This window comes from Pteropus vampyrus, unplaced genomic scaffold (assembly GCF_000151845.1).
Source record: "Pteropus vampyrus isolate Shadow unplaced genomic scaffold, Pvam_2.0 Scaffold20, whole genome shotgun sequence".
Classification (NCBI taxonomy): Eukaryota; Metazoa; Chordata; class Mammalia; order Chiroptera; family Pteropodidae; genus Pteropus; species Pteropus vampyrus.
The window spans coordinates 10072637-10098767 of NW_011888801.1; the positions used below are offsets into that span (position 1 = coordinate 10072637).

The window sequence follows — 26131 nt, forward strand, 5'->3', positions numbered from 1 at the left end:
TCTGTGTGGAAATGAATGCTTGTTGCTCTATACCACTGAGATTTTTCTTTTATTTATTATGCAGCAAAAACTGACTGATATAGACAAGTTATCTAATCCCCCTCTTTCTTCTCTAGGAATATGGGGAGAATAGTGGTCCTGCTGCAAATGACTATTATAAGAATTAAGTGAGTTAATGCATGTAAAGCACTTAGAACACTTTCTGGCACATAGTAAGTGCTTAATAAGTGTTAGCTGTTACTACTTTTTCTGTTGTGTGTACATGTATGAATAAGCAGGTATCCAAGTGGATAAGAGTGGGTGAACATGGACTTAGATGTCAGATTGAGTGTGTAGGAGTAGAAGAGAGAGGTCAGAGCAGGTGTGTGGGCATCTGTGTCCATGGGGAAGTGGGCCCCTCAGCAGAAGTACTCATTGATTCGTCTGCCTGCCCTGACCCCCAAGAGCTGAGAGTCCAGGCTGGAACGGGCAGAGAGGAGTCTGTCAGCTTCGCTGAGGCTGTGCCGGGACAGCTCCTCCGAGCCGTCCTCGCTGTGGCCCAGGCTCTCCAGGTTGACATAAGCACTCGTGGCCTCAGTGGAGCCCCCAGTGCGGCACTTGCGGCAGCGCCTCTGGAGAGCGCTGCAGCAGACGAGCAGCGTGAGGGGCAGGGCGATGACAACTGCCACACTGATCACCACCACATTGATGAGCCGCTGAGTGGCCTCAGCGTCCGCCACCTCATTGGTGGAGAAGATGACACACTGCTCCTTCCGGGGCACCAGGCTCCGCACACAGACGCACGCCACATACTTGGTCTTAGGCACCAGCCCATGGATGGTGACCCTGGTTTTCCCAGGCTGCACAACTATCCTCCGCATGTTGCGCTGCCCAAAGACTGCATAGAGGACACTAAAGGCGGTTGTGTTCCCGGCCTGGGGGGCCTTCCACACCAAGGTCACACTCTGGTAAGTGTCCCCTACCACTTTGAGAGATCGCACCATTCGGGCCTCCTGGGGTTCCACTTGCCCATCTGAGCGCTCTCCTGGGGCACCCATCTGGAAGTGCTGGAGGATCAGCTCCTCCTTAATGCTGGGCACAGGGGGCCCAGTGGCCGGGACAGCAGGCTCAGGGACTTGGGGGACATGCCTGGCCACCAGCTTGTCGTTGTATGCAGCAGCTTCCACTCCTTCGCCTGTCCTTTCCCATGGTGCCTTTGGGCTCCCACCGCCTTCTGTCGAAGTCTGGGGCTCAGTGACAACAAGAGAGATAAGAGTCTCGGAGGCTCCCAGGAAGTTCTTGGCCTGACAGACGTAGTCTCCAGAGTCAAGATGGGACACAGCAGGCAGGCCCAGCAGGGTCCAGCTTGTGCCATCACTGGAGACTTCCTGGTGCACTGGAGGGGGAAAAGAGGCATATGTGGGAGAATGAATGAGCCCATCTGCCCCAACCTTTCTTCCAGGGCCAAGTTCACAGCCCCTGGACTACTGAAGACCTAGTCATCCTGAGAAAACTCTGAGAGTCATTCAGCTTTCCTTAGACTATCCAAGGGGATTGAGATCAGTTGGGCTCAAGTTTGGGGCATCCCTGAAGCCCCAGGCTGAGGCAGAGCCTAGGAATGATCTGCCTCTTGAATCTGAGTTGTTCAAACAGTTTTCTTCAGGGCCTAGAGTTTGGAAGAGCTGACCCCTCAAGGGCAGTGGGCAGGTGCTTTGGAAATAAGGTGGGTCAGACTGAATATGAGGCAGAGGCCCAGCTGGAAGCACTCTGCCCATCCCTGCCCAGCCCCTCTGCCACTTCAGTCAGAGCATTTTCAACTTCCTGTTTTAGATATGGAGCTTCTTATACAATTTTCTTTTTAAATTGATTTCAAATCCACAGTCCTAGAGCAATGCTTACTAATCTAGTTGAGGGAGACACAGAAGAAAGCTGGAAGAAATGTGAGCTTTTCTGGTCAGGTGCTAAGAAATTGTTTCTCCTCAACTTCTTCTGCATGTGAGTGGGCCCTGACTTCTGAATTCCTCATCCAACTCCACCCCCACTCAGTGCTAGAGATGAACCATCTCTGTCTACACAGCAAAAAGAGCACACCCTGTGGAGTTGGCCAGATTATATTAGATTCCCAGCTCTTCTTTGTAAGAGCTGTTGATGTAAGCCAAGCAATTTAGCCTCTCAGGGCCTCAGTTTACTTATATGCAAAATAAGAAGGATATTCAGGTTGTTCTTTAAAGTCCTATGACATTGAGTACATAATATACTTAACACAAGAAGAGCTCAATAAATGGTAACTCATCATTAGTTACTCCTAGTAATACTGACTTAATATTTACAACTGGGAAATTTACTATAAATATTAAGTACACTAAGAGAGTATCTTCCACCAAAAAGTCAGCATTTTGTTCCTCTCAGAGTAGACCCTGAGTCTCTGATAGAGTGGCTAGTGGAATATGGTAGGACAGACTAGGAGCCATCGTCATCATCTTCAAAGCCATTGTCCCCAAGCCCTACCTCTAGGTGAAGTTTGTCCAACTCTACTCAGACAGAATGGGAGTAAACAACACTGCTTAGATTACTTTCCTCTCCTTGATAAACATGCTGCCCATTTGGACAGTGACCCACCAACCCCAGCCTGAGATCTCAGCATAACAGCCCCTATAGCTCACCTACCTGTGCCACTGAGTGGGTGCCCTTTGACCCTCCTCCAGCTCATCTCAGGCCCAGGGATCCCCGTGGCCCCACAACGTAGCAACACCGCGCTACCCAAAGGGGACGTGATGCTGGCCACCCCTGGACGAAGCTCTGGACTCTGGCACTTCCTCAGTTCCAGCTGGCTGAAGTCCACTCCGGCAAGGCTGTGAGGGCTGGCACACCTCAGCCTGGCTTCTATGAAGGCCAGGTTTGGGGCCCAGCCTTCCAGAAAATGGACCAGGTCATAGAGTTGGCAGTCACACACCCAGGGATTATCCTGTAGTCCTGCAGGGGTAAAAGGGAAAGTAAGAGGTGAGCCCTAGCAATTCAGATCGCCAGGCTCAGGTTCCCTTCCCACTCAGGGAGGACAAGGGATGTCCCAACTCAGAATCAGCAGAACTGGCCTCCAGGCTCAGCTCCTTGTCTTGCTAGCTGTGCAACCTTAAGCCTGGTTCTTCATCTTGAATAATGGCATTACTTCCCCTTCAGGGTTGCTATAAGCATAAATAAAGAAAAATCATATTAAGCACTGAGTAGGCCATATAGCATACTGACAAAATTAACAATTACTCCTGCCATTCTTAGACTGACCTTTTCAAGCTACTGGCCAGGCAGTGAGTATTTCTGCAATAATACAATATGTCAAAACCCATTTCTAGAAATGCTTATGACCCCTGCCCCTTGAACTCTGTCCTTACAGTATAAGTGGCACTTTCAGCATCACCCCAGCAATGAGGATAGCATTCTGAGCCCTGGTCCCTTTGACACAGACTCAAAAAGGGGTAAGAAGAGGAGTGAGTAGGCAAGGAAGTAAAATCTTATGTTATATTCCATTCCTCTTCACTTAAAACTGAACATCTTTATAGAGCTAAAAGCAGGTCACCGTACTCATTCTGTCAAAGAATCTTCAACAGACAAAGAGGTATCATGTGTCCTCAATTATAAGGCACAATTCCTTTTTATATGTTTGCAATTCTGAAATGCAAAATGAATGCATTTAATGTTATGTCCTTTTTTATCACCCAAAGACTGTTATTAAATTTGATAGTGTGTCTAATAATCAATGGTACATATGTTTACATACATATATTTAACATATTTAAAAGGAAGACTGTCAAGGGTTGAAGAAGCTACATTCAGATCTACTGTATAGTCATGACTCTCAGGTCCTTTTGAAAACTAGCTGGGAGGGTACCAGTTCTTTCTCCCACCCACCCCCACCCCATCCTACTGGTGGCTGCTACCTTGTATCACTGATTAAATGCATGTAATGATACATCTGCACCCCAAGATTCTTCACTGCCTGGCTCTGGTGGTGAACTGTCTGGATTTTACCTGTTACAAGAGTCCCCAAAGAATGAAAGCAAAAGGCAAAGTTAAAGGACAATAAAACAACCACCTGTCAGATCGGCAAAAGTTAAACGTTTTGGCCATTTTAATTTTTAGCTTCATGAGGGAATAGATTTTTCATCTATTTTGCTCATTGCTGCACCCTCAGCATCTAGAATTGTGCCCACGCATTCGTAGGCACTCAAATAAACTTGCAAAGTGAACACACACATGAGTGGTCTCATACACTGATTAGGGTGAGAACTGGCCCAGTGTGTTAAGGACTATCAGATTGATTTTAAAGTATCTAATGTGACTTAGCAATTCCACCTCTCATCTCCTATCCTAGTGAAACATTTGTCTGCATGCACCAGGCTGTATTGCCAAGAATGTTCTTTGTGGTGTCATAGATGTTAAAACTAATGAAAACAACCTAAAGGTCCAGTAAAGGGGGAATGGCTAAATAAACTGTAGTTTAACTATACTATTGAATATTATCCACTAGTTTAAAACCATGAAGTTGATCTCCAAGACATACTACTAGATATAAAATGTTAGTGCTGGTTGATACATACGATATGATAAAATTGTCTGCAAAACACACAAATAAAATTTTTCTGTGCACATATGCAGATCTACTATAAGAGATAGAGAACATGCAAATAAACATAATAGTGGCTACCTTTTATGAGGGGAAGAAGGAACTAGAATCAGAAGAGGGGACAAAGGGCCTTTAACCTTTTGATTAATATTTTAAATTTAACATATATTCATGTATGAGTTGTATAATTAAAATTAAAATTAATTTTGCAGAGTGTTATGCCCCTACCTGTCACCCTCCAAGCCAGATAGGTTCCTTGGGCAGGAAAAGAGATCTGGTTCACCTAGTAAGCCATTGGTTTGTTAGGAATAGAATAGGACAGAATCAAAAAAAAAAGAGGGTCCAGTCGGTGTAAACCCAGTCTACTTTTCTTTGGGAAACTGAATCTCTGGGACCAAATCCTGGCTATGTGACTTAGAAGTTCTCTTGTATCTCATTTTTCTTATTTGTAACACTGGGTCAACACCTTTCGCCCTGGCTGCCTGACATGATTGTTGGAATAGAGTTACCAGATACAGAAAAAATATTTTTTCAAATATTTTTCAAATATTTTTCTATATAAGTACTCCTCTAGAAAATGTCCTTAGGTGAGAAAGTTTGTAGGGTGAATAGCGCTGGACTGGAGTTTGCTGTTCTCTGTCCTGCTTCCAGGAGGTGAGGCTCCCAAATAATTCCTCCTTAAGAGACTGTCCCAGGCCTCAGGGCAGGAGCTGTCCCAGACTACTTTAAGATTACTCCAGCCCTCGATGCTGGACCCCATCTGAGCCAAGGCAGGCTCCAGGCACATCTACCCAGGAGGCTTCTCTTCTGATACTACCCACCTCACCTCTCCATGACCCGCTGTGATTCCTAACCCCTCATGGGACAGGGTAAAGAGAGCCAGCTTGTATGACAGGAGCTTTAGGCCCAAACCCTCCACTTACTAACTCTCAGGTTATGTGTATTCATCTATAAAACAAAGGGCATTGTGCCTGCACTATCTACTCCTGGGATGTAGTGAGGGTCAAGTTCTATGAGGGGGCAAAAGGGAGTTGTGAGACCCTTCAGTGCCACACTAATGCTGATGGCCAGTAAGGACTGACCTTAGCAAAGAGTAGGGAAGGACCCATGTACCTTCGCATGCTTTGAAGACTGTTGAAAGTTGCATCCCTGGGAGGAGACTGAGGTGAAGGTTAGCATGCAGTGTGTTTATCATGAGGGAAGGAAGGAAGCGAGAGAGACATGGAGCTGTCATATGGGCCTGTTGAATCCTTGGGGGTCTCTCTGGAGCTGAAATAGCTCATCAGGGTTGTCCCAAGTGGCTGGTCTTTGAGATTCCCACGTGATAGGTCTTTGGATGCGGACTGTCCCCAGAAAGGAGGTGTGGCCTTGGGCAAGGCTGCTCTGCCAGTTGAAGCTGTCCCTAATGAGGCTGACAGCTGAAGGCTGCTGCTGACAGCACCTCAAGAAGCAGGGCAGCTAGTCTAAGCTAGGTGGCATATCACTGTGCCTGCCACATGTACCCACTGTCTTTACAACCACAACGCTAACCTTTTGAGATAGATATTTTTATTAACCTCTCTTTACAAAAGGAAACCAAAGACAAATAATTAGTAAGAGGCAGAGCTGGGATTTCAACTGCAGCAGTCTGACTGTGCGCTTCAGCTCCTAAACCTACAAATATGTGCCTCTCACTCAGTTTTCACTCAAATGCAGAAGGCAGGTGTGATTTTTATTTTCCGGGTAAAGAATTGAAACTCAGAGAGGTTCAGTATTGTGCCTAAGACCTTAAAGTGGTTCCAAGTGAAGGATGCGTTCTCTTACCTAGAACCATCCTGGCGCGGTGTCCAGGAAGGAAGGGCCCGGTCTGCAGGTGAGCCCAGGTAGCCAGCAGCTCTTGCGGGAGCCTCATCAACTGGTTGCTGGAGAGGTCGAGAAAGGTGAGGTTCCCCAGAAAGCGCGCGGCCTCAGGCGGCACGGCCGAGAGGCGGTTGGCCTGCAGGTCCAGCAGCCGCAGCTGGGGGGTGTCTTTGAGCGCCACCCAAGGGAAAGCGGCCAGGCGGTTCCCGGGCAGGCGCAGCTCGCGCAAGCGGCGCAGACCCCGCAGCATCAGGGCGCTGAGCTCGTTGAGGGCGTTGTAGGGTAGCCACAGCTGCTCCAGGTGGCCCAGCAGCTTGAAGGCCTCCCCCGGCACCCTGCGAATGGCCGTCCGTTCCAGGCGCAGTCTGGAGGTGTCCGGAGGGACAGACGCTGGGGGCAGGGTCATATCAGGGTCGTTGCACACCACAGTCCTAGTCACAAAAGTGAGGGATATTTGAGCAAGGGTCCTGTAGGATCGGAGATACCTCCCTCCCCGACTTCCCTTCGAGAGGCCTGCTGATCTGCAGGGGAACACAGAACATCAAACCCAGGCTCCAAGCTGGAAATGAGCTGGAAATAAGCAGGCTTATGTTTTCTCTTTGAGGGGGGACGGGGTGCTTCTTGCTTAAGAGTCTTTCACAGGGTCCTCGGAGGACTATTTGGTTTTGGCAGGAAGGACCTCAAGCTTAAATTGTTGTGTCCTATTGCAGCCCACACCACCTGCAATGCACTAAGGATGAATAGTGTTCATAAATACTGAGATTATCTTGTGCATTATCCCCTTGCATATATATGCTAAAAGCATTCATTTTTCTAAATTATACTTCAATTTTTGTACCATTTTGGCTTTTCTTCATTAGAAAAAAATGTGCCAAAGGCATCAAAAGTGGAAATCATGGGGTGCCTCAACCCTCTCCTGACTCTGAGGAAGCATGAGATGCTCAAGGTGTTCAAGAGTCCGGACTTTGCAGCCCAGCAGTTGGTTTCACATCTAGTCTCAGTGCTTGCTGGTTGTGTGCCCTCGAGTATATTACATAACCTCTATTTCCCTCAGTTTCCCCATAATAGTAGACTCCATGGTGCAGGGTAGTTTAGGGGTTTATATGAGGCCATGTGTGTACCAGCTCTGCATATCTATCACCCATAGGAGCCCAGGGTTATTGATCACTGTCATAAATTTCTGCATCCCAGCACTGCAAGTAGATTGAGTCAGTCTTACCAGCTCTTTCCAAGGCACCTTCTATCCAAACAGTGACATCTTAAACCTTGTTCTATTAAGTTTGGTACTAAAGCAGAGGACAGATAACAGGAAGCAGTCCTGCCCTCAAGGACCCTACAATTCAGGGCCATGTTATATGTTATCACAGAGAGCAGCACACTAAGTAAAAAGGGAAGGATTGTCAAGAAGAAGAGGGCTTCTCTGCTTGCATTGGAGGAAGGGGAGTCGTTTTGCTTTGTGAAGGGAGGTTATTCTCTTGTAATGTCAAAACAGTGTTGCTCATATCAGGCCTTCTTGCTCAACACACTCCGCCAGCATTCATCAGTTTAACTCTACTCAAGTCAGCTGGGTTTGGCTTTCTTTTCTCTTGTCAAAGATGCCCACAAAAGGCACAATTACTTTCCATTCACTCATATTCTTGAAATATACATGGAACCCCTACTGAGTGATGGGTGCTGTGAAGATTCAGAAGAATATCAAATTCACGGCCCTTGTCCCCACACAGCTTATACACTAGCTAAGAACAGAGGAGCATTGGAGGCAATGATATTTTCAATGAGAATAGAGGCTTGGATGATGCAAGGAGGAAGGATGTAGGAGGGAAGAAGGGGATTCATGGGAAAATTGGTCTTGGAAGGGAGAGAAAACAGTCATGGAAGGATCAAAAAAACAAATAAGAGCCCAGCATAGGCCAACAGCACAACTCCTGCTTGGGAACAGTAGGCACGAACAGTGGCAACATATCTATCCAAGTGCTCTGACTGTCTTCTGCCCCAGATAACTGCAGTACCCACAGGAACACATGCTCTGTTTCTGATCATCGGAGTATAGAGCATGGACAGTTTGCCCAGGCTGCTCAAACATATGGGCTAGGCCCTCTGAGAGGCCTTGGTTAGAGATGGGGCTGAGGAAGGTGTCTGAGACCAAATAAGCCTTCATCTGACTGCACAATCTGTGCCTGTGGTCGTTGGGGACCTCAGGGTCCCCTATAGCCTTTCCTGGCCTCATTCCCCTCAATGGATACTCCATGCACATGGACTGGTGCATATCAGCTGGAAACTGTCAGGCAGGTACAGACTGATGGTAAGAGCTCTGGTTTCAGAGGAGGGATGGCCACTGGCTGACTTTAGGGGACCTAAAACTGCCCTTGGAATTTCATTTTCTATCCAAAGGCTAAACTGCTACCAGCAGCCCTCCCCTGGTTCCTGTCCAGGACAGGATCACTGATGAGAAGAGCTCTAAAAATGGAATTGAAGCCCTAGGTTCTAGCACCAGGTCTGCCACTGATGCTGTGTGTCTTCAAGCTCTGTACTTTCTGTGGGTGGCAGGGGAGGCCCTTTGTTACCCTGGTCACACTGTCCTTGGCCACAGGCTATTTTCTGGCCTGCTGAGGGCTCAGTCTTAGATTCCCTTGGGGAGAGGATCCTTACCTCTGATGATTTATGAGTCGGAGCATCAAAGATTTGGACCAAAAGTGGAGCTCTTCCTGTTCTTCAGACCACGTGGGGTGTCCTTTCCTGGCAGTGCTTCTCCCCTCTTTGCCTCCCCTCACACCCAATCAACTCCACACCCATTGCCAGGATCACTGAAAGAATCACACTGATAACATTGCTTCCCTGATCATCAGTGCAGAAACCATCAGTGGCTCCCCAATAACCATCTAAGACAAACAAGAAAGGGAGGCCGGAATTCCAGAAGCTTGGGAAGATGGTGGGAAAGGCCCTGAGCCAGGGGCTGAAATCCTTGAGCAAGATGGGAAATGTGATGATCATTAATGGATAAGCTGAAGAGGTCAGAGGAAGGATGGTTTAAAGACAGCCAAAGAGAAAGAGAGAATGAGCCATAGTGAAACAGCAAGAGTCCACAAAGCCCTGTGGCCTAAAAATGTCCATGGAGGGGGAAGAGGAAAGGATGGAGGAGCTCTCAGGGCTCAGATGGGAGATGAGGAAAATCAAAGAGAGACTGAGGAGGGAGGGGTGCTTGTCTGCAATGGAATGAGCACTCCTGGCCTTTCAGAGAGTCCCTAGAAAGGAGTTGAAGCTGAGGATCCTGGGGGCTGTGCCAGAGAAGACCCAGACAGGGAGAGCATGAGGAGGCAGATGGTCCTATCCTGGGTGGGGTGGTAAGAAATACATGGGACCTGATTAGGTACTCCTGGGAGGTGAGGCAAGAAAATGGGAGAGGTCTGGGAAAGAAGAAGCTAGGGAGATACAAGAGGATGATGGAATGGAAGGAAGGAAGAAAGGAAAGAAAGAAGGGAGGAGAGGGGAAAAAAGAGGTAAAGGGGAGATTTCCTGGGCCCTTAAGGAGGTTTCTCTCTACCAGGATTCTGGAGGAGGACTCAGGAAGGATTTCTTGGAGCCAGCACACCTGTGTAAAGGTACCATCCCCATGTGTAAAGGTACCTAGTACCTCCCAGGCTTAACCATGTTCCGCTGGCTGGACAATAATTCAATGCAGACCAGTCCTATAGGAGCCCTGGGTTTCAAAAGCCAGAGAGATGGAGATCTTACTTGGCCACACTCTGAGGGCCCAGCATCCAACCCTCCCAACCCGGCCTAGCTGGTAGAGCAATGGGGGCTGGGCTACCCATCCCATACACCTGGTGCCATACCTGGCCTTGCTGCCATCACCCAGGATGTGGAGGCTGCAGCTGCACTGAGAGGGACAGGAGCCCCGGGCCTGGGAGGACCCCACGAGGACCAGGAGCCAGAGCATGCCCACCGCCACCCTCATGGCTCCTGGCTCCTCTGTAGCCCAGGTAGGGGTCTGTCCCTGGACTGCTCTGTCCTCCGAGCCCAGCAAGCCCCGCATCTGCTCATTGGCTCCTTGTCCCCCGCCCCCTGCACCCCCCCCACCCCCCGCTTGGGGCCATCAGATAAACATGGACAGGCTGGGGATTAGGGAGGGGAACTCTGGCCACAGCACTCAGCGGCTTATTGCTTCCTGGAATCACCCAGTCCTGAGGGTGGGGGAGGATGATTCCCTTCAGTAGCAGAGAGGCCAGGGCACAAGAAGGTGGGGTAGATGAACAGTCACCCAAGGGAAAGCGGCTGGACTGCCCACCTCCAAAGCCACTCCATGCCAGCCAGGCTGTGGGCAGCACAGACCTGCCAGGGTGCCTGGGCTCAGAGGAGGTAAACATAGACCTTGGCCTCTGATAAGGACCATTGGAAATTCTTTACTGTGACACTATTTCATAGTGGAAAAGCAATGAGATGAAGGCAGTGAAGGCATTAAAAAGAGCCCCTACCCCCAACCTCATTCCATCTTTCACTCTTTCATTCATTAAGGCTTTGCTCTCTGGACCAGCATGCCTACCTGGGTCTTTTGGCTTTTCCAGAAAGTTCCTCAGTCCCTTGTGCCCATGGGCTTAGACAGGCTTAGACCAATGAGATGTGACCAATGCAGATACCTGGGGCTCAGTGCACATATGAAGTGCCTGGCTATGTGCCAGGCTTGTTTTGACAACACTGACTTCCAGGAAACATTGCTTCCCATCCTTTTCTCTCTCTCAATTCAGCCAATATGATTTTCTCAGTGCTTCCCACCTCTACCTCCTCCTCCCCAAACCAATGGCCAGTGGCCCCTTTCTACATCCCTGCCTTTCCCTCTTTCTGCTGGCGATGCTTTCCTATCTGTCTTACTCCACTTTTGATTCCCAGTCCCATCCTGCTTTCTCTTCTCCCTTGAAGTCTTTTTCGATCTTGCAGGCATGAAAAAACCCTGACATATGTATTAACCAGTATTGCAAGGTAGAAATTGGGAAAAATCAGGGAAGACTCTGTGGTAACTGGCTTACCAAAGAAGGCTTCCAGGAAGATGTGGACATCAGAGGGATGCTTATACATGGATATAAATGGAGACTTCAAGAGGAAGGGCATGGGAAATGAACATTTATGAAATAAAATTAGCCACTTGACCAGGAGCCCCAGGGGACAGGAGTTGGAGATTTTGTGAATCACTGCATGACCTCAAGCCGATTCTTAATGGCTTTGAGCCTCAATTTGCTAAAGAATGATAGTATCTAATTCATGGAGGAATTATAAGGTCTGTGAGAACAGTACTTGGCCCTTAATGAGCACTCAGTGAACACTAGCTATATTGCTGATAGCACTCTAGGCCTTGATATCTTCATCTGAAAATGAATTAAGCTGCTCTAAATTAGTGTTTCCTGATGCAAATTTCACCATGAGCCAGTGTATAATTTGTACCAGGACCTCATTTATAAAAGGCGAAGCTCTTAGTGGGTCATGGGCCACTTACAAGAAGATAGCAGTCGCTCTGTCCCAAGCCAGTGCCTTGGGAGACTTTGATACTTGTGTAGCTGAAGTGCTATGTGGGAGTCAGGAAGTGCAGCTCCAAAGGCTATATCCATGATATATTCTTCTAACCAAGACTTATAGAGGCCATGCAAAAATGTGCTTACATTGCAAAGGAGGAAATAGAGAAGACCCCAATGGTCTCGCCCCAGGGCAGGCAGCTAGTTAATGGCATATTCAGAACAAGAAGCCCAGTCTCTAGTCCCAATTGGGACTACTTCAGCAGATGAATTTCCAGCCATCATCCTTTCCTCCTCACTGTGAGTACATGCATGTGAACATGGGGATACAAACATATGTACACACACATACACATAGGTGCTCAGTGTTTCAGCACCTACAGATATGGCAAGACCTGGCCCTTAACCAGTTCTAAAGTACAGCTGCAGCTCAAATCCCTCCTTTTGCTCCCAACCGCTCCCTTGGTTATGCAACTTTTCTAATTTGGCTCTCAGCCACACACCATTTGGATTCTGGGTCCTTAATCCTGCCTGGTGAGGCCAAAATGAATGAAACACGGCTCCATTCCCACTTCACAAAGGCTGCACTGTCCAACTGGTGAATAAGTTCCTTCTGCTTAAGCCAAGAGGATGATTTGGGAGGAGGGGCAGCAAGAAGGAGCCCAAGGTCTAGAATAATCACCTGCATGTGCCAGCTCATGGGATGGCCCTTTAAAAGGGAGGGGCCTGGCTTTGTGAGCAGAGGAGAGCTAAGCCAACTGGGAAGAAGGCGAGGATGGCAGAGTCCAGGTCCCTACCCACTGGATTCGGGGAGCTAGAGGTGCTTGCTGTGGGGACAGTGCTGATGGTGGAAGGTGAGCCAGGCAGAACCTGGGGTGGAGTGGGGACCCAGTGGGCCACAGCTGCAAAGCTGGAAAAGAGAGGTCTCCAAATCCTGCTCCTCTGTGCCTGGGCCTGTGGAATGCAATCTGCAGGCTAGGAGGCAAGAGAGAGGAGCAGGCAAAGGTCAGGGAGAGAGAGACTTTGAGAGAGGGACATCTGCCTAGGGCATGACCGAACACCAGGGTTCAGGCCTTTTCATGTCTTTTGAGCCAGGAGAAAATTTAATTCACTCTCTGAAAATCCTGCTAAGAATCTTGTGTATGATCAGGCCCCTAATAGTCTCTAGAGACAGACAGCTCTGCCACCTGTGTGACTTTAACCAAGTCACTTGAGCTTTCTGGCCTTCAGTGCCCTGACTTTCCAAGTGGATAGTGGTGAAGATTAGATAGGATCATGGGTAAAAAGTGCTAGCAGAGATAGACACCTGGGAATTTAAGTTCATTCACTCTCAGCTTCTCCTGCACCCCCATCACTGCCGCTATCTCTATTCTCTCAGCCCTTAGCATTTCCATTCTTGGAGCGGCCTGGGTCCATGATGTGCCTGCCTCAACCCAGAATCCCTAAGATGCTCACTGAGGCCAGAGCTGGGGCTGTAGACCCTGGAGCTGGGACAGCCCAAGGCTAGGTTGATAGGGATGCAGCCCTTGTTCAGAGCAGATTCAGAGAAATAACTAGCACATTTTCTCACCCAGCAAGAATTGACCGTGAGGAGGGAGCAGCAGCTACAAGACTGGTCTTGGTGGCCCCGGCCCTTTTTCCTTTCTTCTGGGAAACTTACAATCTAGCATCCCTCTAGGTCATCAAACAAGCCTTGAAATTTACCATTATATGTTTTTGCACATGCTGTTCCTTTCTAGAATTGTCTTCTGTACCCTGTCCTCATAGTAAATCACAATTTTGAAGACAAGATCCTTCCCCATTCTTTACGTTAGATGAGAGAAGCCTAGGCTCAGAGAGTATTAAATGAGCCAGCTGAAATTCAAGGTCTGGTCTGTCTGCCACCTGAGACCACTCCCTTCAGGCTCACCTCACTGCCTGGTGTCCTGGGTACCCCCTAGCTCTCACAAAGCCTCCTCCTCTCTGAGGTTCTCCTTGACATTGCTCCACAGCACTTAGAGAAGACATTCTGGAATTTGAAAGACTTGAATTTGATTCCCAGCTCCACCAGTTACTAGCTGCAAGTTAGCCATCCTCTCCAAGCCTCAGTTTCCCAACTATAAATGGGGAAGACAGTATTCAGGTGAAGACTGGATGACAGGATCCACATAAAGTGCTGAGCACTGGGCTTCATGTGATAAGTGCTCAGTGGCTGTCTGTGATTTTGATCTAGAATGAACCATGCTGCACTTTGTTGCTTTTCTTCTTTGTCTGTCTTCCCATGAGGTTGTGAGTGGTAGAGAGCAGGGTGTGTTTTTATGGCTTTCGGTCTCTGAGGGTCAGCCCACCTTGTAGGTGTTTGATGAGCTGCACTGAGGGACTTGCCGAGTGTGAAGGGGTAGTGCAGGGAGGTTGCTGAGGCTCCATCCACCCCACACCCCTGGTTCTGACCCCAGGTGGGCCTCACCAACCCTGATACCAGCCTCTACCTTCTTTTCAGCTCTCTCTGGTCTCAGCCTCAATAGCCTGACCATCCTCTCTTTCTGCAAGAATCCAGAGCTGCGGACCCCTATCCACCTGCTTGTGCTGAGCTTGGCTCTGGCAGACAGTGGGATCAGCCTGAATGCCCTCATCGCAGCCACATCCAGCCTCCTCCGGTACCAGCTCCCTCCCCAGTCCCTCGGCTCTTGGGTCCTTCCTGGGGCCTCACCTCTGGGCACTAGGCGCCACACCAGAGGCTTTCTTCTTACCAATAGAATGCTGACCCTAGGGGAGAGGATGGGTAGGCCGAAATAGGCTAAATCCGAATTCCAGACTATCCACAAAGAACCACAGCCAATTTCTGGAACACAGGAGCTGCTTAAACCTGACCAATAGAGCGGACTGACTGTGGGGATTAGGAACATGGACCCTGCAACCAGGCTGCCTAAATTTGAATCTTGGCTTTATTATATAAATTGGCTTTTACTATAAATTGGATATTATTACCTATCTGATATGGTGGTTGGAAGTATTGACTTGTTATTATTTACAAATAACTTAAAACAATACTTGGCACATAGGAAGCCCTAAATAAGTGTTGTGAAAACAAACGGGATTCTTTGACAAGTGTCTAAGACCTTCTTATGTGCAAACCAGTCTTCCAACATGGCCTCAAAAGGTGTTTACAAGATTGTTTTCTTAAACAGACTGAACATTTGGGCACTACAGATGCAAGCTGGAGGCCTCCTGGGTGTGAATGCTCTGTGGGGTCTGAATCAATGAGGATTTCCTGCTGTGATCTCCTCCTACCCCTGCCCAGGGCAAAGAAGAGGCAACTGAATTTTTTACTCTTGCTTGGCCCATGCAGCCAAGTTGGGAGGCCTGGGGTCTTTCCTCCGACTTTGCCTTCATCTGTTGTGTGGCCTTTTCCTCTCTGAGTCTCAGTTTCCCCATCTACGGAATAGCTGTCTTTCCAACTAGGGTGTTCCATTTCCTGTGATGGAGGCAGCTGGTCATGCAGAGAGACCTTTGTTCCAACCACGGTGCTGAGCCTGGAGAGTTTGCGCCGGCTTCCACCCCTTCACCCCAGTGACTTGCTCTCTAGGCCCCCAGTTTCCTCATAGGAAAAAGGATAATAAGCCCTCTTCTGAGGAGCTAGGCCAACATTCAGGAAGGTACCCTCAAGTTGATGCTGGGTGGGTATGGGAGGAGGGACAGAAACAGAAAGGAGGGTTCACTGGTGCCCAGTGTCTCTCACAGGCACTGGCCCTATGGTTCAGATGGCTGCCAGGCTCATGGCTTCCAGGGATTTACAACAGCATTGGCCAGCATCTGCAGCAGCGCAGCCATCGCCTGGGGGCGCTATCACCACTACTGCACCCGTAAGTGTTTGGGTTCCCAGGGTGGAGGGACATCCGCACGGTGAAAGTGATCAAGGCAAAGGCCTGCTCAGTGTTTCCCAGTTCAGGGACATGTGGGTGGGGGCGAGAGTGCATGAGAGTAGGGGGCAGGCACTCAGGAAAGGAAGGAGGCTGGGAGAATGCAAGAGAGGTAGGTGTTGAGATACACACTGGAAAGACTGCCTGTGCCCTCCCTGCAGGCAAGTCAGGGGTCCTCTCTGAACCCTAATCTCCTCTGCATGGTGATTTTTGTAAACAACCACACAGTTTCATTTTGAAAATCAAATGAGAGCATGGATACAGAAAATGTCCTTGAAGACAGACGCTGCTGAGGGATAGAGAGACGATGGGACTGGAGGAAAGTGCTGGGCCTCTGCCGTGCCAGGCCTTCATGAAATCCAGTGTAGCTCTACATTTCTCAAGCTGTATTGTCAATACCATCTTCATAATTGGCCATATCAATGTACCATCTGCTGTGTTATTTATTTGATATTTCTGACTTATAAGTGACTCACTTTAAAAATTGTAAATGCCTGCTTTAGTCTTGTTCTAAATAATATCTGTGATATCACAGCTTTAATGTTTTTATAATTTTAATACACATTAAGATAAAATACACGTTCACCCACAGCAACTCCCAGCTTGCAGACTGGGAAGCAGAGGCTCAGAGAAGTTAAATAGCTTGTCTAGGGTCACATAGCTAATAGGAGCAGAGCTGGGATTGGGCATGGCCTGGGTACCTCCGGAGGTAGTCTCTCCCTTTGTCTCCTGGACTCCATATTTGGAACTGTGGATTTCCCTAGCACAGAGGTCACTGTGGGGTCCTTGGTCAGCATGGCCTAAGCCCTGGGCATGGCCCCTTTGGAATTGCAGATCCACCCTTGCCACAGACACACACAGCACCCGGCCCTTGAGTCACATGCCTCTCTCCGGGCCAAAAAACTACCTTTGTTCTGGCAGGTTAGCACTTCTTGTTCCACCCGACCTTGGAGCTCATCTCCCACCACTAGCCCAGCCTTGCCTCCAAAACTCCCTTGGACCATCACACACATACTCTCTCTCTCTCTCTCTCTCTCTCTCTCTCTCTCTCTCTCTCTCTCTCTCTCTCTCTCTCTCTCTCTCTCTCTCACACACACACACACACACACACACACACAGAGTCACATATGCACACACACATGCATGCCTTCTCAGACAGCAACAGACTTCTCTGCCTCTATGTAGAACCATTTGTCCCTGTTCCAGTGTTCCTAAATCAAAGCCCTTCCTGTGCTGCAAGGCGCAGTGGAACAGTACCAACAGAAGGAAGGGGGAAGGAGGGGGCCTGAGTTTATCTACTCTATTACTGGGTGGTGACCTTAGGTGGGTCTCTTTGGTCATCTGTTCCCAAAGCCAAAAAGGCTGATGCAACACATGGGTCAAAATGGATATCAATTATTGTGCCTACAGTTGGTGGGGGTGGGGAGGGTCTTAGTCAGCTAGGACTGCCATAATTAAACATCATAGACTGGGTGGCTTAAACAACAGAAATTTATCTCTCACAGTTCTGCAAGCTGGAAATCCAAGATGAGGGTGCCAGCAGAGGTGGGTTCTCTCTTCTCGGTTAGCAGATGGCTGCCTTCTTGCCCTCACATGGAATAAAGAGAGATCATCTCTCTCATGTCTCTTCTTATAAGGGTGCTAATCCCATCATGGGGGTGCCATCCTCATAACCTAATTACCTTCCAAAGTTCCCACCCCCAAATACCACCACATGGAGATTAGGGCTTCAACATATGAATTTAGAGGGGACATAACATTCAGTCCATAGCAGAGGGACACATCCAAGCAAATTCCATCTGTGGCTGTGTCGATGAAAGTGAAGTTTCAGGGTGAGGGGGCACTGAAGACCTGCTCTTCTCTGCTGATCAAACCCCACCTGGAGTTCTGTCCCCTATCCTGGAGTCTTGTCTGCAAAGGAACGTGAAATAAACCATAGACAGAGAAGGCATCTTGGAAAGGCATTCTAAAGCCAGATTCAAGTGGAGTCACTGGATGGGAAGAGCTAGATAAGGCTGTGAGGGACATGGGAGGGGGGATAATGGAGGAGGTCAGGTCAATGGGACTGGTCACATCAAAAAATAATGTCAGGGCCCAGCCTCTACCAGTGGCACTGAGATGGGGCCCCAGGTCTCAAGTCGAGAGTTCTCAGAGGGTATCCTGGAAGTAGAGATGGCGTCTTGCTTCTGAGCAAAGCTGAAGATGGCGGTAAGTCTGGACTCCACCTTCCTCCCCCATGACCACCTGAACCACCATACATGCTTCTTCCCCAACTTGGCTTTGAGAAGCATACCTATCTCCTTGCCACCCCTCCTTTTCTCTGTCCTCTAAAAAAAAATGATATAGAGCAGGGTTTCCCAAACCCCAGGCTGTGGACCGGTACTAGTCTGTGGCCTGTTAGGAACCAGGCCGCACAGCAGGAGGTGAGTGAGCAAAGTTTCATCTGTATTTGCAGCCACTCTCCAGCTCTAGCATCACCGCCTCAGCTCCACCTCAGATCATCAGGCATTAGATTCTCATAGGAACACCGGTCCCTGGCCCCAAAAAGTTGGGGACCTCTGATACAGAATATCTACTAGGAGACCTTCCTATCTATTATCTCTTTTATTTTTCATAACAATCCTCTGAAGCAGGAAATATCATTCTCATTTTGTGGAGGAAAAAACTGAGGCTCAGAGAAACTCTCAAGTTGCCTGAAGAACAAAGCTATTAAGCATCAGAGCCAGGATTTAGGGCCATTCTTCATAACCAGAAAGTCCATTCTTTTTCACTCTGATAGCTATTGCCTCCTTTCAACCATCCTCCTCTTCTGTCCACACAGGCAGCCGATTGGCATGGAACACAGCTGTATCCTTGGTGCTCTTTGTGTGGCTGTCTTCTGCCTTCTGGGCAGCACTGCCCCTCCTTGGCTGGGGCCACTATGACTATGAGCCCTTGGGGACATGCTGCACTCTGGACTACTCCAGGAGGGACAGGTGAGGTGGGAGGTTCCCTTCCATGGGAATCTTGGCTTTGAACCCTTACAACCACAATTTCACAACTGAAAATTCAATGGGGGAATGTCAATGAGATTGCTAGACAACCTCAACATCTTAGTCATGATACCCACTTGCAAGTTGACAGTGAGACTGAATACTGGCCAAGTGGTGGAAATGTTATGCAAACAGAGTAGGGCCCTAGAAGGAGCATCATCCAGTGAGCCATTGTCCTGTGTTGGTTATAACAGCAACTGAGCCCCATGACTCCCTTGACATCTTCTACACACTCAGCTGTCCAGCTCTGAATTTATTATTTTCAAGAGAAAGTCATGTCCTCAGTTCAATAGGTACAAAGAATGTTACAGTCTTTGCATTGGGAGAGACCTTGGCAAACAATTCAGGTCTCTGAATTCCCTGAGCACCTGCTGTGAGCCAGGCCCTGAGCCAAACTCTGGAGAGGTGGGAGCAAATACTTAAGGGCCTCTCCATCACAGAGCATATGTCTAGTACTGCTCCATTCATGGGGCTCTGGGGAGACCAGAGCTTAGGGAGACCCATTAGGGGCTGCCCTGGGGAGGGGCACAACGGCTTCAGCCTCCCTCTTCCCATCCAAGTACTAACCAGGCCTGACCCTGATTAGCTTCTAAGATCAGATGAGATTGGGTGCGTTCAGGGTGGTATGGCCGTAGGCACTTCGGCCTCCCTCTTGTTTCCACTAGAACCATGTTTCACTCATCTGCTTTACATGTTTACTCACCTTTACTGATGAAGCATCTGCCCCTGATGATGGGCTTCCCAGGTGAAACCCACTGAAGATCCCCAGGCCTGGACCGAGTGTCCTTCCAGGACACTCCCTGCAGATATTTCTCCAGTCTGCGTCCAGTCATTCTGGCAGCCCTTCTGCCCACCCATCCTTAATGGACAGCACCAAGGGGACATGGTATCCCCTTCATGAATGGTCAGCCCTCCCACCTCCCATGACCACAACGATTTCTTCAGTGACCCAGTGTCCAGTGTCTTTGTTATCCACGGTCCCCTTTCAAATCCCTGTGCCAGGAACACTCCTCAAATGCTCCTTCCTCTTGGTTCACTGACACCTCTATCTGGTAAATGCATCTCCCAAATGAAAGAGTCCCATTCTTCATACTGAGGGCACAGAGAACAGGGCTGAGCACTTGAACTGCCCAACAGTGAGTTGAAGCAGGATTTTCCCTCATCTCAGTTCCCTGGCTCCTAAAGGCAAGTTCTAGGAGGAACTAGTGGCTCCTTGGCTCTGAGGGGAGTTCAGCTGGGATACTGGCTCTGAGCACCCAACTCTGAGCACTCATCTGATGGGAGCAGTTCCCTGCACGTGACTGTCCAGAGCAAAGGCTGATGGGCCTTTGAGGACAGCTGGTAATCCCCAAGACATGACTCTTACCCCTCTATCCCCTCTGCCTGTAGAAATTTCACCAGCTTTCTCTTCACCATGGCTTTTTTCAACTTCGTCCTACCCCTCTTCATCACGCTCACATCCTACCAGCTCATGGAGCAGAAACTCGGGAAGACTGGCCATCCCCAGGTAAGGACCAACTTCAAGAGCAGGAGAAACCTCTCTGTCCCTCTCAGGGACACCAGGAAACATGAATGATGCGACAGAGAGCGATCAAGGGTTTTCAGTGTTTTCTATAATCGGAAGGAAATCCAGCTTTCAAATCCAGTGTTAGGGCAGAGGAATGTACCTTCCCTGTCATCACTGGGAATAGCTAAGACCTGGAGGAAGGAACAGGACTGCTCAGACTTACCAGACACAGGGTGCCCTTCCAGACACCATCCATGCTGTTATATTTCCTGTGTCTCAAGGATGTGAGGGTTGGCACAAAATTATACACTTTTAAAATGCTGCTTTTGAATTGCTTCGAGATGTTTAAGTTAATCACAGGCACAGGCTGTTACCACATAAAATCACATCACAAACACATTTGTCCAAGCAAAACAACACTTTAAAGTAAGCCCCTCCCCCAACCCGCTATTTCTAAATTTCTGTGTTAATATTCCTTTGTCACAATTTTCTTTTAACTTTGTCACCTGGATAATCTCTAACAGATGAGTCATACCAAGCACCAAAGATTTTTTTAAAAAATAGATACTAATAGTATTTTATCTGCATTATGTCACTTCATTTTTGCAACCACTCTCAGATAAAGGAAGGTTTCATAATTCCTATGTCACTGACTAGAAAATCGAGACTGAAAGGGGTTAGCTAAGCAACTCATCAAAAGCCACAACCAGGAACAGTAGAGTTGGATCAAACTCAGGTCTGGGACTTTACCACCCAAGTGGTCGATCATGGTACATAAAAGAAACATTCTCATTGCTGAGACTTAATCTACCACATTGTTTTCCCCCTGTGAACTGGAAAAGGACTGTACAAATCTACTTTAGCTGGAGACCAGCTTACCCTGACGAGGGCTATGCTGGGGCCAGAACTACATCCCAAGTTCTCAGCTCAGTGCTCATCTGTTCATCACCACCTCCAAGCCCTGCCTCAGTGCTCAAAGTCACCACGTTTGTTGGAGGTTCAATCAGCCAGAAGGCAAGTCAGGCATATGGGCTTTCTCATTTTTCCAGGTTGACTTTAAACCATAAGTTCTGGTAGCATCAGCAGAAGTCACCCAGGAACCTTGATTGCGGGCTTAAGTCACCTTCTTTGTTAAAGGAAAACATAGTCAAGAGAAAATAGGCACTGAATTTTAGCATCAGAATTTATCATCTGAGAGTACGTGAGAAGCAGAACATGGCAACCTCCATCCTGAAATTAGATCACAAGTCATGCGCTCCCCTGTGACCCCAGATAGTACCACATTGCCTGCTCCCTACTTGTATCATACTCTGCGGAAAGCAGCCGCTTTGAACCCAGGACAGGTTGACCAGCCAAGTGGCTGCAGCTGTTGCTGATGAGCTGGTTCTGGGACTGAGTTGTGAGGGCAGCTCAGCCTGGGGATGCTCATGCACACAGCCACACTCTCAAAGCCAGGGTTCAACCATGAAGGAAGCTCATTGTCTACCCCCACCCACTGCCTCCAGGCAAGTCAGGTATTATCAGGCCATTTTACAGACAAAGCACCTGAGGTCAAGTAAGACTAAACGACAGGCTTAGGGTCGCACACCTTAAACAGCAGAAAGGTTCATCTGGTCCCAAGTTTTTCTGCAGGCTCTGAATCTTCCCACAGTCCAGTCACACTGCCTGGCCCTGCTGAGTGCCTGCATGGTCCCTGGGCTGTAGGGGGCTGCCAGCCACCAAATCAAGTCAGTGCCTCCATTCTGTGACAATTTCTCCCCAGGTGAACACCACTCTGCCAGCCAGAACGCTGATGCTCTGCTGGGGACCCTATGCCCTCCTGTATCTATACGCAGCTGTCATGGACGTGGCCTCCATCTCCCCCAAGCTGCAGATGGTACAGATACCTCCAGTACCCAGAGCTGGAACTTTCTCCATCTTTGCGTCTCTCTGTCTTATCCCATCTTTCTTTCTTGCTTTGCTGCCTCCATGATAGTCTCTCTCTCTTCCTCTGAGCACTCATAATGCATTGGGAATTTGCTTGTCACCCAGGGCACATGGGGCTGCTGTGTGATGTTGCCTAAGCCTCATGTGAGATGACAGGAACAAACAGCCAGATGGTGAACATGCACTCTGGGACCAGGGGCTGAGACATGCGTGTTCCCATGCATCATCTGGCAGCTGGTCAGGGAAGACTTAGAGTTGGCAGAATCAAGCAGACAACAAAAGATTGGTGGCTTTGGGTGGGGGAGAGCTGGGGTCACCAGGTGGGACCAGGGAGAGGAGCAGAGGCTTTGAAGCTTCTTTCCTGGATGTTTCTGTCACAACAGGTGCCCGCTCTCATTGCCAAAATGGCGCCCACGATCAACGCTGTGAACTATGCCCTGGGCAGCGAGATGGTCCAGAGGGGGATCTGGCAATGCCTCTCGCCGCAGAGAAGTGAGCGGGACCATGCACAGTGAGCCTCTCCATGAGGCTGCTCAGACCCAGGCCCACCCATGCTGCCCTGGACTGAGCCCCACGCCAGGAAGCTGCCCTGAGAGCCCTGCCCAGCAGCCTCAGAAGCCAAGCTGCAGACATGTATCCTCCATCCCCAATGGCCCTGTTGAGCCTAGCCCTAGGGAACTCAGAGAGAAATCAGGCTACATGGAAGGAGCTGGGCTTTGGAGCCAGGTGGACCTGAGTGTTAGTCATAGCCCTCCACACAGAGGCTGAGAGACCTTGAGAAAGTCACTGCCCATGACCCCTAACATAAGGATATTAACACAGACTCCATGGGGCTATTGTGAAGCTTGAACAGGATAATGTATATTCACCACGTGCATAATAGCTGCTCATTAAAACAGAATTGTTAGGACTCAAAGTCTAACATAGAAAGAGATAAAAGCCGCAGGGTTATTTGTGGAAGCTCAACCCAGGCTGCCAGCATTCAGACACCACTTATTAAATTGTGATCTGGTGCAAGTGATTTACTCTGCTTGTGCATCTGTTTCCCAGCTTGTGAGATGTGATGACAGTAATGGTGGTTTGACTGTGCAGCAAGGATCAGGATACTACCTGGCATGTTAAGTGTTCACAGAGAGTTGGCCACCAGCACCCACCAGTCAAAGACAGCGAGCTGCATGTTGCTTAGTTGCCAACATTAAAAAATCGGGACAATTTATTTAAAACTCCAGATGTCTGAAGAGGAGGCCCCACCAGCCTTCTCCATAGTGACAGTTTGCAGAGCTCAGGGCAACTCTGCCCTTTTCCCAGGGCATGTCTTCTCCCATCAGCTGCAGCTCATGCTTTCCCTGTGGAGCTCGTGGGCATCTGGGTTTGTGACACTAAGGCTAGGGTTGCCGCTTCTGGATGTACATCTGCACCTCCCACAAAGTTTGCACTTCAGGGACAAGGTGTGGAAGGCACACAGACTTGAGTAGGACCCATTGCCCTAGAGGGAAAAGGAGATGGTTGGCAGAAGGATCGAGAGCTTCACGGAGGGTCCGATGATGGAGGAGCAGTTGCAGGAAGGATGGAGCTGAAGGGGAAAGAGACAAGACCCCAGGGCTGGGGATGGGGTGGTCATGAGAACAGCATCTGGGTTCTGTGCACCAGGACCTGCCTCTTGGTTTTACAGATGCAGAAAATCAGGTCACATAGACATAGGTCACAAGAAGTCTGCACAAAGCAGAGGCCTGTTCAGTCATCTTGCAAAACCAGTGGGGTGAAAGGAGGCAGCCTTCCTACAGCACTGTTTTCTAGACCATGCCCAGTGCCAGGTGCTGTGGAGACAAGATGCCACTTGTTCTCACTCCAATACCCACACAGGGTTCTTGTCTTATGCCCTGGAGTGGGGCCAGGAGGGGAAATCCCAGATCCAAGCCAGACTCACATACAGACTGAGCAGGTGACCAGGAAGACAATGGGGTCCTGGGCCCAGAGATATTGACCCAGCCCTCACAGCCCACGGGTCCTTAAATTGTCTTTACTGGGACCTTCCCTATAATCCACCATTCGAAACATAACTCACTAGGGAAGGACAAAGGAACACAGTGAGGAGAGAAGGGAGAGGACCCCAGATTCAGAGAGAGAAAGGGTAGATGAGTGGAGACTGAAGACAACCAATGGGACTGGCCAGTGTCCCCAAATATGCCATACCCCCACCTGTGCTGAGGAGAGGTAGAGAGAAAGGCAAATTGGCTGAGCGTGATCAAGGGCATCTTTAGTTCAAGCCCAAACCCATGTGGAGCAGGGGAAGGTAGGCTCAGGGCATCTCTACTCTGGACTGTGTCGGCAGGAGATAGCCCAGTGGGAAGTGATCAAAGCCCCTGGTGAAGCCATTGGCTTTAGAAGCTCTGAGTCTACCTACATGCCTGCCTCTCACTCATAGAGTGGGTTTAGGGAGTCTCTTTATCTTTAGGCTTTCCTACCCATGTCCCAGAGCACTTTCAGCAGCTCAAGTCCCCTGTGGACACTGTGTGCAGGGCCTCTCCTCCACCCTCGTTCTCACCAGCACCAGCACCCCCACTCACCCTTCCATGGAGCAGCTCAGGCACCTCTGCAGGCCAGAGGAACAGGGGAAGTAACAGTCTCATTGGAGGATCACCTTTCTGAGGGCCCTTGGTACAGTTACTGGGCTGGGAGAGGAATCAGAGGTGCCAGTCCCTGGATTATGGCCAGTACCTGATACAAGTTAGAGCACAGCTCCCAGAACCTCCTGAGGCTCCCTTCTCTCTGTGCAGCCCTGGGGCCAGTTCTCAGCCCTCAAACATTGTCTGCTGATTACTACAGTGAACATATACATTTTTGTAGTCAGAAAAAGTATGAGAAGAAATAAGCTACTTCTGCCTCCTTGGGGCTTTTGTTTCCTGGCCCCTTCCGTTTGTCTTATTTTGGTGACAGTCCCTCGCAACCAACCTCCTTCTCCTGCCCACCCTAAGGCTCCTGCTGAACAAGGTCCCGCCCTTTCTGGGCACCTCAGGTCTCTTCATCTCAGTTCTCTTCCCTCCGTTCACTCATGTGGCCCCTCCAATGCCACCTAGTAGGAATAGTGCCCTGCTCCTCCCACACACAGACACAACAGGTTTGGAGGGGACACACCAGCACGATGTCCCCACCCACACCATCCATCACTGGGACCACCACACTCTCCTCAAGTTCCCTGAATGTCAGGAGAACCGAGGCTGCATGGTGGGCAGGGGAACGAGAAGCTAAGAAAAAAGGGTGAAAGCAGCAAAGACTTCAGAGCCTGCTCCACAGACATGAAGGCTCGAGGCACCTTCACTGGGGCCTGGGAAATGGCCCAACCTTTACTTCAGGCCTCACCAGCACTCCAGGCCATTGGCCTCAGCCCACACTGTGCCACCAAAAGGACCCAGGATGGATTTGGAAGAGGCCACCAGGAGGCAGGTGGACAACAAGAACCAGGTGCCATAAAACTATCAAGCCATCACTCAATCACTTCCTCATTTGTAAGTCAGGGTCCATTTGACCCCTAATCCCTGTCTGTGTCATTCGGTCTTGTTCCTCTACTCCCTCAATATGTATTTAAAGAACTGCTACTGTATGTCAGACATTGTGTTAATGGAATGACACAGGCTCAAGATCCTTTCTAGTCACCTCAGAAGTCCATGGCCTCTTCTCTTCATGGCATTTGTGTGCAAAATATAGGTGCTAATATGGCAATGAAGTCAAAACTAGAGGTTAGGGTAGAGCTACGTCTAAGTAACTGGAATCAGGCACAGTAATAAGGGTGATCAAGATTACCTGGAAGTTTCCTTCTGAATCTTTTCAAG

The 26131-nt window shown here is 49.1% G+C and overlaps 2 protein-coding genes across 4 annotated transcripts; one reads left to right on the forward strand and one right to left on the reverse strand.

The window, feature by feature from the left end:
• Nucleotides 1-398: 398 nt before the first annotated feature.
• Nucleotides 399-10391, reverse strand: LRIT1 (leucine rich repeat, Ig-like and transmembrane domains 1). The gene is made up of 4 exons (XM_011355341.1): nt 10270-10391; nt 6401-6867; nt 2647-2952; nt 399-1375 (listed from the first exon to the last, which is right to left on the reverse strand). Exons 1-4 carry the CDS (start codon nt 10389-10391, stop codon nt 399-401), a joined length of 1872 nt encoding a protein of 623 aa, XP_011353643.1.
• Nucleotides 10392-12712: 2321 nt separating this feature from the next.
• RGR (retinal G protein coupled receptor) lies at nt 12713-22816 on the forward strand. Of its 3 annotated transcripts, none has more exons than XM_023527878.1 (7): nt 12713-12791; nt 14417-14573; nt 15646-15779; nt 18658-18811; nt 20258-20375; nt 22138-22251; nt 22685-22816. In XM_023527878.1, exons 1-7 carry the CDS (start codon nt 12713-12715, stop codon nt 22814-22816), a joined length of 888 nt encoding a protein of 295 aa, XP_023383646.1. The 3 variants fall into 3 exon arrangements, with proteins under 3 accessions (XP_023383646.1, XP_011353644.1, XP_023383647.1); XM_011355342.1 differs by having other exon boundaries at nt 15658-15779; XM_023527879.1 differs by lacking the exon at nt 22138-22251 and having other exon boundaries at nt 15658-15779.
• The last annotated feature ends 3315 nt before the right edge of the window (nt 22817-26131 follow it).

Excerpts from the sequence above, each read along its gene's own strand:
- LRIT1 (XM_011355341.1), bottom strand. The coding sequence starts at position 10,391 with ATGAGGGTGGCGGTGGGCATGCTCTGGCTCCTGGTCCTCGTGGGGTCC. Across the intron at positions 2,953-6,400 it reads CCGCGCCAGGATGGTTCTAG|GACTACAGGATAATCCCTGG; the intron begins GTAAGAGAACGC and ends TTACCCCTGCAG. Across the intron at positions 1,376-2,646 it reads GCACCCACTCAGTGGCACAG|TGCACCAGGAAGTCTCCAGT; the intron begins GTAGGTGAGCTA and ends TTCCCCCTCCAG.
- RGR (XM_023527878.1), top strand. The coding sequence starts at position 12,713 with ATGGCAGAGTCCAGGTCCCTACCCACTGGATTCGGGGAGCTAGAGGTG. Across the intron at positions 12,792-14,416 it reads GACAGTGCTGATGGTGGAAG|CTCTCTCTGGTCTCAGCCTC; the intron begins GTGAGCCAGGCA and ends CCTTCTTTTCAG. Across the intron at positions 18,812-20,257 it reads GACTACTCCAGGAGGGACAG|AAATTTCACCAGCTTTCTCT; the intron begins GTGAGGTGGGAG and ends CTCTGCCTGTAG.